Source organism: Panulirus ornatus, chromosome 36 (assembly GCF_036320965.1).
Source record: "Panulirus ornatus isolate Po-2019 chromosome 36, ASM3632096v1, whole genome shotgun sequence".
Classification (NCBI taxonomy): domain Eukaryota; kingdom Metazoa; phylum Arthropoda; class Malacostraca; order Decapoda; family Palinuridae; genus Panulirus; species Panulirus ornatus.
In genome coordinates this window covers 9,412,656-9,424,543 of record NC_092259.1, presented here as the reverse complement: position 1 = coordinate 9,424,543, position 11,888 = coordinate 9,412,656, and the positions used below count along the sequence as shown (strand labels likewise).

The 11,888-nt window shown below is 37.9% G+C and overlaps 1 protein-coding gene across 4 annotated transcripts in view; it reads left to right on the top strand.

Moving 5' to 3' along the window:
- Positions 1-11,888, top strand: part of LOC139760312 (uncharacterized) — a 68,327-nt gene that overhangs the window by 2,815 nt on the left and 53,624 nt on the right. For all 4 annotated transcript variants that reach the window (XM_071683303.1, XM_071683302.1, XM_071683304.1 and 1 more), the window contains exons 2-7: positions 1,899-3,222; positions 3,763-4,033; positions 5,348-5,499; positions 9,545-9,673; positions 10,794-11,039; positions 11,755-11,865. In XM_071683303.1, coding sequence (XP_071539404.1) covers positions 1,903-3,222; positions 3,763-4,033; positions 5,348-5,499; positions 9,545-9,673; positions 10,794-11,039; positions 11,755-11,865 — 2,229 coding nt within the window. In that variant the 5' untranslated portion in view covers positions 1,899-1,902. The remainder of the gene's footprint in view (positions 1-1,898; positions 3,223-3,762; positions 4,034-5,347; positions 5,500-9,544; positions 9,674-10,793; positions 11,040-11,754; positions 11,866-11,888) is intronic.

Sequence of the window (11,888 nt, the reverse complement as noted above, 5' to 3'; positions counted from 1 at the left end):
GGTTTGTTCCTGATGGTACAAATTTGAGAACTTTAATATCAGTACCACAGGGTGTAGTTGAAAGCCTCCCTGTTTTTAAGTCATTGTATTTTCCATACTTTATTATATCCAGAGCAAATTCTTATCTTCTCATCTTGCTCGTGCTGTGGACTTAATGAGCCCTCTTCTAATATTCTGGATTTGTTTCTCACTGCTAATTCGTTGCACTCTAGATACATAATTTGATCCCCAGTAAGGTCATCCAGTCATTCTTATAATCATATTTACTAACTATACCTCTTTCAAATTACCCCATTAAATGCTAGTTATGGTACTTTGATAGTGATGGTTGGAATAACTTAGGATTTTTCGTTCATATTTTCAGTTTCCTTGGGTAGCTTATTGCTGCTTCTCATGTGATGGTTATGTTTCTGCTGAGTTTATAGCAGAAGTAATATGTACCTGACATGGAGATATTTAGTCACTCTTTCTGTGAGAATTTACCGAATCCATTGTTCTGCTTCTCTTGTTCTAAGGCCATTTGGGTAAAGGACTGGTATATCAGATCTGAAAAATACTCCTTCCTGAAACTCTGATTCAGATTTCATCTTTGCTTGAAGTCAGTACTAGGCACAAAAGTAATCATGAGGCAAAGCATTCCTTTATTCTAAAGAGGTGTGATAACCTCTCTTATTCTACCGTTAGATATTTCTTTTGTCAAAGTAAACTTTAAGAATTTCTGTTATTCTGGTTTTCCTTTGTTTTTCTTATCATAGTGATGTTTCTCTTAATTTTGAAAAACTGTTTTGTTTTCATGCCTGTAGTAACTTCACCTTGAATAACCTTAGCATTCTTTTATTTATTTGCATGCAGTTCAAAGAATTTTTGTTTCTTTAGAGATAATGAGGGTGCCTCAGAACTTTTGCTCGTGCAAGCACATTTGTTTTTAATTTGCCTAAAAAGTAAAACTTATTCTTCACCCTGGAAATGTGTGCTAGTACAGCATATCTTAACACCCTAGCAACTGTCATCCCATTGGCTTGACATATATATTTATTTTATTTATTTTGCTTTGTTGCTGTCTCCCGCATTAGCAAGGTAGTGCAAGGAAACAGATGAAAGAAATGGCCCAACCCACCCAAATACACATGTATATACATACACGTCCACACACACACATATACTTACATATACATCTCAACGTATACATATATATACACATACAGACATGTACATATATACACATGTACATAATTCATACTGTCTGACTTTATTCATTCCCTTTGCCACCCCGCCACACGTGAAATAACAACCCCTTCCCCCCTCGTGTGTACGAGGTAGCGCTAGGAAAAAAACAACAAAGGCCACATTCGTTCGCACTCAGTCTCTAGCTGTCATGTAATAATGCACTGAAACCACAGCTCCCTTTCCACATCCAGGCCCCACAGAACTTTCCATGGTTTACCCCAGACGCTTCACATGCCCTGGTTCAATCCATTGACAGCTTGACATATAATGTTTATAAAAAGTATTTTCTCCTTTTTTCCACTCATTTATGTTTCATTTTAGGCCTGTCCTTGATGATACTTTCTTTCTCTGGCAGAAACTTTGGCATGAAAAGGTAGACAGGTATGGTATACTCGTAAAGAAAGGTCATTGATGAAGGACAAATTGTTCTAGCTACCTACCTTTGATTGAGAATGAATGTTAAAGAATCTGATCCTTTTCACTGGCCACTGTATTTTTAGGTATCAAATAATCATAATTTGGAGGTTTTTTTTTTATTACCCTCATTATGGTAAAGTTAATGTATAGTGTCTTGCTGCATAGTATCTAATTTTATGCATACTGTATTTGCATTTCACTCTGTATGTATGTATGTACCAGGTTTAAAAGTATCTGTCCATGTTCATTTCCAGAATCATGTCATCAGAGAGTGAAGATGAATTCCAGTCTGCCGATGAAGGCTCTGATTGTGAAGATTTTGAATCCTCACAACCAATTAAAGAAGCACCAACAGTATCACAGAAAGACAGATCATCACCATTACCTCACACTGCAAATTTTCTTGAGGAAGAGACATATATTAGTGAAAGTCATAACAACAAGGGATCATCCATTCATTTAGACTGTACAGGTAATTATAAGGCAAATCATGTTGGTAAATCTTCCTCAGCAACTCAGGTACAAGAAAAACATTATGAGGAGGAGATAGATCGAAAGGAAAGAATTGATGATGATAAGGAAATACATGTAGCAGTAAGTGGAATTAATGATGATAAGGAAATACATGAAGCAGTAAGTGGCTTGAGCATTGAAGACACTGAGAATCATATTTTAACTAATGAAAACTTGTTACCTAGTCATGATGAAGATGCCCAGAAGTGTGATACATTAGACAAGGATAAATGTACTGCAAATGATAAAGAAAAGTCAAAGGAATGTGCCTTATCAAATTCTGTAGAAGATATTGTAGAATATGCTGACCAGAGCATTTGCAAAGAGGAAAGTGAGGAAGGGATTCTTAGAGGAGTAAAGAAGAGAGGCAGAAACAGTGAGCTTTTGGTTGGAGATATCTCCCATGTACATGAACACAACAATGAAACAGTATTTCAAGAAGAGAATGAACACAAACAAAAGACAACCAAAGATGGAAAGGACACCTGTGATCATATAGGGAAGATGATAAAGTGTGATGATGTAAAGACAAAGGAAGAGGTTGAGAAATTACAGGAAATGAAAGAGACTGAAGAAATTACAAAAATAGAGGGAAAAAAAGAAATTGAAGAAGTTGAAAACACAAAAAATGACAAAGAAATGGAGAAAATGAGTTGTTCTAGCAAAGGTGAATCAGGGGGTGAGGAAGAAAAGGGAAAAAAGTCAGGGTTGAGAGAACTGGATTCATTGACCAATTCAAATTCCAAACCAGTCCGTGAATCTAAGATAGGTATGAAAAAGCCTCGTGAAAGGCTTGGGGAACGATTAGGGGCAAAAAGATTAGGTTCAAAAATAGAGAAGAAAACTTTGGAGGGTATTAGTTCTGATAGTATCATCTCATCAAAAGAATACTCAAGTGAAACAGAGAAAAGTTTTTCCAAAAGTACCTTAGGGATGCAGAAGACAGGTCTAGAAGAGAAGAATGATGCTTCTGAAATAATGCAGGATAAACTGAAAGATGAACATTGGATGGATCAGCAACAAAGATGGCAGCAAATTCATTCACAGGAAAATGAGAGGAAACATGTAAGTGAATTTATGTTTACTGCACCATTACCAAAGTCTTTGAAATGCTATAGAAATGTGCATTTTTAAATCAGCTGATGCATGGCTCAGTGTGATATGGAAACACTTTAGATTTAGTACTCACCATATGAATGGATCTAATTAGATTTTTTGGAGTTGGTGAAAATTTAGGTTCCAATAACAAAAATATCTGAACTCATATTGATTGACAGCTTGATTCAAAGTGAAATGACATGATGTCAAATTCTATAATAGCAGAGATGGATCTATCAGGATATTTATAACAAACATTACTATATCTTCACACCCCTCCCACTACCTACCTCTGTCAAATTCTCTTTAACGGTTGATAAGAATTATTGGTCACTATGAAGGGTTTGTTGAGTTCATTACCATTTGTGCAGTCTTGATTGTGCCTTCATTATATCATTGTGTGTTTGCATGTAAGTGCTTTCTGTATCAGTTTATGCTTATGTATTTATGTAATTTTTGTCCTTTAGTAATCATGATTTGACATCTAACATTTTTACTTGTCACTAGATTTCTTCAGAAGATGATAGAGGGGATGAAGGATGGGGAGGATCTTGGGGAGGTTGGGGCAGTACACTTTTCTCTGCTGCCTCCACTTTCACTCGGGAAGTAGGCCGTGGTGTTGAGACTGTAATGGAGACAGTTGAAGGCAGCTTAGGAGTACCAGACCCTCAAACAATGGCTAGGGAGATTGCAGAACATGAAAAGAAGTTGAAACATGAAGAAAGATGTGTAACAAACAAAGCAGTGGAAGAAATTCAGGAGCCTGCTAAAGGAGACAGTAAGTCAAACATTGTTGAATGATGTAGTGGTCATGGTTGAACGTAAACTGGTTTTAGATTTAACATTGTTTACACCTAGGGAAATTTCTTCATTCACCTTCTCTGACCATGTTTGCTTTCTGTAATCACATTTTTTGACCTGAGGGATTAAGCACTAATGATGGATGATTGGAATGTCAAAGCATGCTGTGAGGCAGTTAAGGGTATAATTGGAGGTCATGGGATATCCAGAGGTGTGAATGAATAACTTGAGGAGTATTGTGAGTCTGTTGACGGGTAATACTTGGTTTAAAGAGAGGGATGTATGTAAGTATATGTGGATGATTGAAATAGATGGTAAGTAGGCATTATTGCATTCTATACTAATAGTACATACTACCACATCTCTTTTACCCTGTCATTTCTTATTTGATCACCCACGCCACCCTGTCCATGAGTATTTTATTTCGAACATATCCATCCTCCTCTGTACTTTCTTTTTTTTTTCATCTAGGACCCGTGCCTTGCATCTATAAAACACTATCAGGACTACTGTATCATAGACAGTGATCCCTCTTTACATACACTTCTTGAAATACCCAGGACTTTATCCCCCTTCATCCACACCATGGCTCACTTCAGCTCCCATTTGTTGAAATGCTGATTGTCAGGTATCTAAAACATCCTGCTTTCTTCAGGTTTTATTCTGTTGAAAATCATACTCCAACTTGTCTCTCCACTGCTAAACATAATGACCTTGCTTTTAAACACATGTACACAAAACTTTCTCCATTTACTCACTCCCCCAGACTCAAAGACCAGCTTCTGCAGTTTGTCACTCAAACCTGCCACCAGTGCTCTGTCATCAACAAACAGTAACTGACTCACCTTGCAGGCATCACCTCCCATGACAGATTACAGACCTACTTTTTTCTGCAACACACACATTCACCTCCTTCACAGTCCCATCCATAAACATGTGAAAGGTCATCATTTCCCTGGGCCTGTGTGGAGTGCAGCCATAGGACTGCATGATATTAATATCATCAGTACCTGCTTTTGCATCTGCCACAGTACAATAATGTCAGTAGTCCTTGTTCATTTCACAAGTTTTTATTGCTGTGTGAGTTTGATTTTTCCCTCTGATATGACAGCTAAGCCAGCTTGCAGAATTCAGATTTTCCTCTTAACATTTCAGATGTATAGGTTTAAGAATGGCTTGTAACTAAAATGTCAGGGGAAAATTTCTGCAAGAGTTTCTGTTATTTGAGTAGAGGAAATGGCTTGTTCCTTATGTGAATAGAGAGATTAATCTTTGAGTTTCATTTCCTCAGGCTTGAACAGTATCAGGGCTGATATGGCAAGTAGTGATGATGATGGGAATGAAGATGTAAAGAATGTAGTAGACTATGGCATTAGTGGTCTTTCATCACTTGGATTCCTTGTTTCTGGGGTTTCAGGAGCTTTAGAAACTGCCAGCTCAAAGGTAAAATTTTCAGGTTTTCCCAAAGTAATAATAGATTGAGAAAAAAGTTACGGAAATCAGTTAGATAGTTTTATGGTGCATGTATTTCATTTTCTACCATTCAGAAAAAAAAATTTATGAAAAACTTTATTTACCTGACTTGAATGCTTTAGCAACATGATTTACGGTTTTTGCCCGCTGAACTAATAAATCAATGTAGAATGAAAAATATATGGTTACAAGAGCAATTAGATAAAGATAGAGACTTGTATACAGTCAGGAATGCATTTGATATTAGTATTTGGTAGAGGCTGTTATTCAGAATAGGATTTAACCTTGTGTGTAGTGGACAGTAGATTGCCGCTCTTTTTGACTTTTTGCAATGTTGGAAACAATTTCAAATAAGATAGACCAACCACAACTGTAATTTATGTATATTTCTTACCATTGGTTCCCTTTCTTTTCTAGGTACTGTCAGATAGCTTAATGCATGGCTGAGTTACTCATCATTTCTTTTAGAATCAGTCATGAATGCTAAAATTCATGTTGGATTTAACAAGAGAATCATACTGCACAGAATTTTACAATGTATGTTTTGATGCTGATGTGGGAAATGGCGAAAGAATACTTCCAACGTATTCCCTGCGTGTCGTAGAAGGCGACTAAAAGGGAAGGGAGCGGGGGGCTGGAAATCCTCCCTTCTGCCTTTTTTTTTTTTTTTTTTTTTCTTTTTTCCCCAAAGGAAGGAACAGAGAAGGGGGCTGGATGAGGATGTTTCCTCAGAGGCCCAGTCCTCTGTTCTTAACGCTTCCTCGCTCATGCGGGAAATGGCGAATAGTATGAAAGAAATAAAGATATATATATATATATATATATAGTGAAGGGTGCAAATGGGGAGGTGATAACAAGTAGTGGTGATGTGAGAAGGAGGTGGAGTGAGTATTTTGAAGGTTTGTTGAATGTGTTTGATGATAGAGTGGCAGATATAGGGTGTTTTGGTCGAGGTGGTGTGCAAAGTGCGAGGGTTAGGGAAAATGATTTGGTAAACAGAGAAGAGGTAGTAAAAGCTTTGCGGAAGATGAAAGCCGGCAAGGGGGCAGGTTTGGATGGTATTGCAGTGGAATTTATTAAAAAAGGGGGTGACTGTATTGTTGACTGGTTGGTAAGGTTATTGAATGTATGTATGACTCATGGTGAGGTGCCTGAGGATTGGCAGAATGCGTGCATAGTGCCATTGTACAAAGGCAAAGGGGATAAGAGTGAGTGCTCAAATTACAGAGGTATAAGTTTGTTGAGTATTCCTGGCAAATTATATGGGAGGGTATTGATTGAGAGGGTGAAGGCATGTACAGAGCATCAGATTGGGGAAGAGCAGTGTGGTTTGAGAAGTGGTAGAGGATGTGTGGATCAGGTGTTTGCTTTGAAGAATGTATGTGAGAAATACTTAGAAAAGCAAATGGATTTGTATGTAGCATTTATGGATCTGGAGAAGGCATATGATAGAGTTGATAGAGATGCTCTGTGGAAGGTATTAAGAATATATGGTGTGGGAGGCAAGTTGTTAGAAGCAGTGAAAAGTTTTTATTGAGGATGTAAGGCATGTGTACGTGTAGGAAGAGAGGAAAGTGATTGGTTCTCAGTGAATGTAGGTTTGCGGCAGGGGTGTGTGATGTCTCCATGGTTGTTTAATTTGTTTATGGATGGGGTTGTTAGGTAGGTAAATGCAAGAGTTTTGGAAAGAGGGGCAAGTATGAAGTCTGTTGGGGATGAGAGAGCTTGGGAAGTGAGTCAGTTGTTGTTCGCTGATGATACAGCGCTGGTGGCTGATTCAGGTGAGAAACTGCAGAAGCTGGTGACTGAGTTTGGTAAAGTGTGTGAAAGAAGAAAGTTAAGAGTAAATGTGAATAAGAGCAAGGTTATTAGGTACAGTAGGGTTGAGGGTCAAGTCAATTGGGAGGTGAGTTTGAATGGAGAAAAACTGGAGGAAGTGAAGTGTTTTAGATATCTGGGAGTGGATCTGGCAGCGGACGGAAACATGGAAGTGGAAGTGGATCATAGGGTGGGGGAGGGGGCGAAAATTCTGGGGGCCTTGAAGAATGTGTGGAAGTCGAGAACATTATCTCGGAAAGCAAAAATGGGTATGTTTGAAGGAATAGTGGTTCCAACAATGTTGTATGGTCGCGAGGCGTGGGCTATGGATAGAGTTGTGCGCAGGAGGATGGATGTGCTGGAAATGAGATGTTTGAGGACAATGTCTGGTGTGAGGTGGTTTGATCGAGTGAGTAACGTAAGGGAGATGTGTGGAAATAAAAAGAGCATGGTTGAGAGAGCAGAAGAGGGTGTTTTGAAATGGTTTGGTCACATGGAGAGAATGAGTGAGGAAAGATTGACCAAGAGGATATATGTGTCGGAGGAGGAGGGAACGAGGAGAAGAGGGAGACCAAATTGGAGGTGGAAAGATGGAGTGAAAAAGATTTTGTGTGATCGGGGCCTGAACATGCAGGAGGGTGAAAGGAGGGCAAGGAATATAGTGAATTGGAGCGATGTGGTATACCGGGGTTGACGTGCTGTCAGTGGATTGAATCAAGGCATGTGAAGCGTCTGGGGTAAACCATGGAAAGCTGTGTAGGTATGTATATTTGCGTGTGTGGACGTATGTATATACATGTGTATGGGGGGGGTTGGGCCATTTCTTTCGTCTGTTTCCTTGCGCTACCTCGCAAACGCGGGAGACAGCGACAAAGTATAATAAATATAAAAATAAATATATATTTATATTTATTTTTTGCCCCTGGGGATAGGGGAGAAAGAATACTTCCCACATATTCCCTGTGTGTCAAGGAAGGCAACTAAAAGGGAAGGGCGCGGGAGGCTGAACACACACACACACACACACACACACACACACACACACCCACCCAAGAAGGGGGCCAGGTGAGGATATTCCCTCAAAGGCCCAGTCCTCTGTTCTTAAAGCTACCTCGCTAATGCGGGAAATGGTGAATAGTATGAAAGAGATGTTTTGATTACTTTAAACATGTTATTAGCAAGGGCATGATAAGTATACAGTATAGAAAGAATATTTGAAAGAGGCACATGTACTGTAACAAGCAATGATAAGGTAAGGGATGATTAGATTTCTAAAAGAGGTGGTATTAGATATGTTAGTGGAGCTTATGGGAATTCCTGTTTGCAAAGTAAGAAATTAAGAAGCACATATATTAGGATGTATGAAAAATCTCCATTCCACTGAACTACAGCAGGCTTAGCTTTAGTACGAGTAAATGCACCTGGTCTACTCTATTAAGTGATAGGTGAAGATTATAGGTATTTCATATTTGATGGCCAGCTACATTTTGTTTCCTGTAAAGGTAGTTTTCATTCTAGAGGCAATTTAGACTAGAGATTTAACAGAGCTTTTTGAAGGCTGGAAGTCTGATTTACATCAAGAGAATTTGGCATAGATTTTTAATTGTGTAAGCAGCAGTTTTTTATGTGATGTAGTTACCTTATGAAAGATTTTCAAGGATGAGAAACCCTCCAGAAACCCTGGCTTTGAGGACAAAGTGCCACATACAATCTGGAACATTTGAAAATACTGGGCACAGTAAGTAGTGGAGTAGTGAGTTGAAACAGCTACTGGTTACTCAGTGTTTTGCATCCCATGCCCATGTTTTTCAACTTTGTTGGTTAGTAGCCATAAGAATGCTATGGAATAGAGTTCATTATTTTTGCAGTGTCAAGGCAGCAAAGAAATCGTACAGTGTATAAATGACAGGAATAAGTTGATGTGTATATTTAGAATTTGTACTGGATTGGTAAATGAAAATGTTTATATGGAATAGTAACATTACATGGAATGACTGTTCTTTTGAGCATGCCTGGGAGGTATCAATGTACAAAGACTGATTGCTTTGAAGAATAGTCTCTATTAGCTTAGGTTTGTAATGTTAGATTCATAGTTAGGGGAGGATGAGATGTTACTTCTTTAAAAGGTTCTTTTTGATATTTGCCTGATAGGATTATTGATTTGTTTCACTGGTATTGTTTTTGTGCAAACTTTCAGGTTTTACTAGGAGGGCTGGACACATTAGAGGTAATTGGACGAAAAGCAATGAATGTTATTCAAGAAGGGGATCCTGGACTCCGGAAAAAAAGAGCCCTTCTTGAAAATAGAAAACCCAACTTATCACTGGTAATATTTTTGATTCTATAGCTTTTCTAATTTTCTTCCTTGCATGAGCTGATTTACAGAACCCTTTTCAGAGATGTATCTAAGTTTTGAAATTAAGTGTCTATAGTCATTTGTGTGTGGTACAGGTGGATGATCCCAAATCTGGTGACTTGAAAACCAAAATGTTCCAGGGACTAGCTCTTCTATGGATATGATTGTATAAGATTTTACTCTTGGGGGTTTTCATATGCATTATGCATGTAAAGTATTGCATGTAAATGGCTTTATTCCATATCAGTGGCTTCCTGTATTTGCATATATGATGCTGAACAACCCAAAACCTGCAACATTTCAAAATCTGATATGGCAAAGGTCACAAACATGCAGGATTTGGGATTATCTACCAGTTGTATGAAATAGAACTTTTGATGAAAATAGGAAGTAGCTTTAGATCAGTCTTATGCAGAACTTCCTGTTGACATCACACTCAGCATATGCAAAGCATCATTTATCTGTACTTTTGGTTAATTTCTTCCTTTTTTCATTCATTTCTCAGCCAGTACTCATGCTACTGCATCCTAAAATTCATAGTACTTCATTTTTACCAGATTTTTCCTATATACTGTCCATAACTAACAAATTGGGATATGCAGAAAGATGGACTGATTATAGATAAGAAAATATATACTGTTCATCTAGTGTTGACAGAGAGTTGATGTTAAGAGAATTAGTAAGAGCACAAGTGAACTTAGCTGGTGTAGGAGATCAAAGGGGATATACTTGGTAATATCAGGGAGCATGTGTTTAAGGGGATGCAGGTTTGGAGGAATATACAGCAATATGATATTTGTTATGGCATTTATAACATTTCAAAGAACTGATTTGGAAATATTATCGAAGTTATTATTGCAAGAGAGATGAATTAGACGAGTAAGGTGTTAATGGTGTATAAATTAAGGATAAAAGTAGAGAGGTGTGACTGGAGAAACATGCTGAGTTTCACACTTAAATATGTCACAGAAGATTGAGCACCAGCTGCTGGGTGCGAATGTATGATGACGTGAAAAGACTTAATTTTTTTCCATGGGTGCACAAAGAAATTGTCAGTAGATATGTTAACTTGGAATTACATTTCTTTTAGATTTTGCAAGAAGCACGTCAGCGAGCAGAGGAAGAAAGTAAAAATCAAACGGGAGATCATGAGAGGGAGTCCAAGAATTTGCATAAGCCAACTTTTTACCAAGCCTGGGAAGCTACTGAGGGACCTGTGCATATAGAGGCGTTATCATTAATTGCCAGACAGTGCGAGTCCAAGATGACATCCATGCTGCAAAGTTTGCCTCATTATCTACTTGATAAAATTCAGGCTGCTAATTCTGAAATTAAGGTATTGACAAGTGCCAATATATGCTTTTACATATTAATAGGGTTATTTTACTGTTGTTAGTATGGAAGAACATTCCTTACTTGGACTGCTCATATTTTTGCTTGATATTTTATTTATTTGTTATCTGTACAGTTCAGGTAGAGTGTTCTGCACTCATAGGACCACATCTCTAAAACTTCCTATATCATCATGTGGCATTTCAGCATCTATATGCTACTTGGATTTCCAGTTTCATTGCTTCACCCACAGAAAGAGAGAGAGTACTGGAGGGAGAGAAATGGGCAAAGAATGCATGGAATGGCATATGTAAGGGAGACATATAAGGACAAGGTTGAATGTAAACTCTTTTGCTGTGGACACCTCTTGAGAGATTGGAGGTCAAAGATACATAGAGATAGGTGTAGATAGTGAAAAATTCCCAGGAGATAGGTATATAGATAGATAAAGAAAAATTCCATAAAGAAACTTAAGAATTTTGTATGTTGCACAGTATTTCTGGAATTCATCTAAAGAGAAACAGATCGTAGGTTTAGATTTTGTACTCATAAGATAGAAAAGAGGTGTTAGCAAGAAAAGTGCAGAAATATAAGAGAACCCATGTTATGCTCATATTATTTGCATCATCTTTTACCTGGTTCACTATGCATTAAATGTGAAAAGTGCTGTACTAGTATGGATATAACCATAAAATTTTGGATTTCTTTTTTATATGTAGATTGCTTGCAAGCTGGATGAAGATACCCACTTTGAGGGAGACTTGGTGGAACATGTGACAAATGTTTTGCCTAAGGCTGGCCTTCCTCTTCACTTTGAGAAAATAAATATGGTAAAGTTGATTATCTTACGCTG